The following is a 1,094-nucleotide window of genomic DNA, read 5'->3' as shown; positions in this document are numbered from 1 at the left end:
CCTGGTTCCGTGCAGGGGACAATACAGACCACGGCTCTGCAGTGGCTACCACCAACTCTACTCGGAAAGTGAATAACAAGACCAAGTATCGGTTCCACCTCCTCGGGGTCCCAGGAACCAACACCTGCTCCCTGAGCATCAGAGACGCCAAGCGCAGTGACAGTGGCTCCTACTTTTTTCGGTTGGAGAAAGGAACATTTAAGTGGAATTATTATAACAAAAAGGTCTCAGTGCATGTGACCGGTAAGACTCCAGGTCCAGGGAGCTTCAGGGAAGTCACAGGGCAGGGCTGGGTAGGACCCAGGGGCTTGGGGCTCAGGGAGCAGCTGGTCATAGCCTGAGCTTCTCTCAGGGCCCCACCTCCCACCCTCCCTCCTGACCCTCCCTGTCCCCCTCTGCTCACCAGCCCTGACCCACACCCCTGACATCCTCATCCCTGGGACCCTGGAGTCTGGCCGTCCCAGCAACCTGACCTGCTCTGTGCCCTGGGCCTGTGAGCAGGGGACGCCTCCCACCTTCTCCTGGGAAGGGCCCTCTGTGTCCTCCCTGGGCCCCAACATCATCCACTCCTCGGTGCTCACCCTCACCCCACGGCCCCAGGACCATGGCACCAACCTCACCTGTCAGGTGAAGTTCCCTGCAGCTGGCATCAGCACAGAGAGAACCATCCAGCTCAATGTCACCTGTGAGTGATGGGCCAGGACACCTGGGTCCTTGGGGCTGTGAGGGGCAGGGAAGGAGGCTTGGGTCCCAGGGCTAGGAACAATTTGTGTCCATGTCCTCCGGACTTGGTTGAGTCAGGGACCTTATAGGGCACAAGCCCTGTCCCTCTGTGTGTCTGTGGTTACGGGGTGGATGTGGGGAGTGCTGCCTCATTTTCAATCCAACTAAAGGGGAAACCATCCACCTCTGTCCAAATGCTGCAGAGCACCCTGCAGTCAGTATGTCCCCAGGGGTGGCCCAGGCAGGGAGGGGCCTCCCCAGGGCTGTTAGTGCTGTGCTCTCTGAGCCAGGCTGGTTGAGACCTGGCTTCCAGGTGTTGGAATACTGGAGAGGCCACGGGTCCCCCCAGGAAGCCAACCTCAGGCCTCCGT

General features: G+C 59.9%; 1 protein-coding gene across 1 annotated transcript; it reads left to right on the top strand.

Annotated features, from left to right (window-relative positions):
- Positions 1-5: 5 nt before the first annotated feature.
- On the top strand, positions 6-867 carry LOC107135295 (sialic acid-binding Ig-like lectin 9; the record flags this gene model as incomplete). Its single annotated transcript, XM_015477185.2, has 2 exons — positions 6-243; positions 407-867. Coding segments are annotated over 2 exons (525 nt in total), but the record flags the coding sequence as incomplete, so codon positions are not given.
- Positions 868-1,094: the final 227 nt, after the last annotated feature.

The sequence above is a fragment of the Marmota marmota genome, unplaced genomic scaffold, assembly GCF_001458135.2.
Source record: "Marmota marmota marmota unplaced genomic scaffold, marMar, whole genome shotgun sequence".
NCBI lineage: Eukaryota > Metazoa > Chordata > Mammalia > Rodentia > Sciuridae > Marmota > Marmota marmota.
The sequence above is the reverse complement of the archived record's forward strand: the minus strand, read 5'-3'. Positions and strand labels throughout refer to the sequence as shown.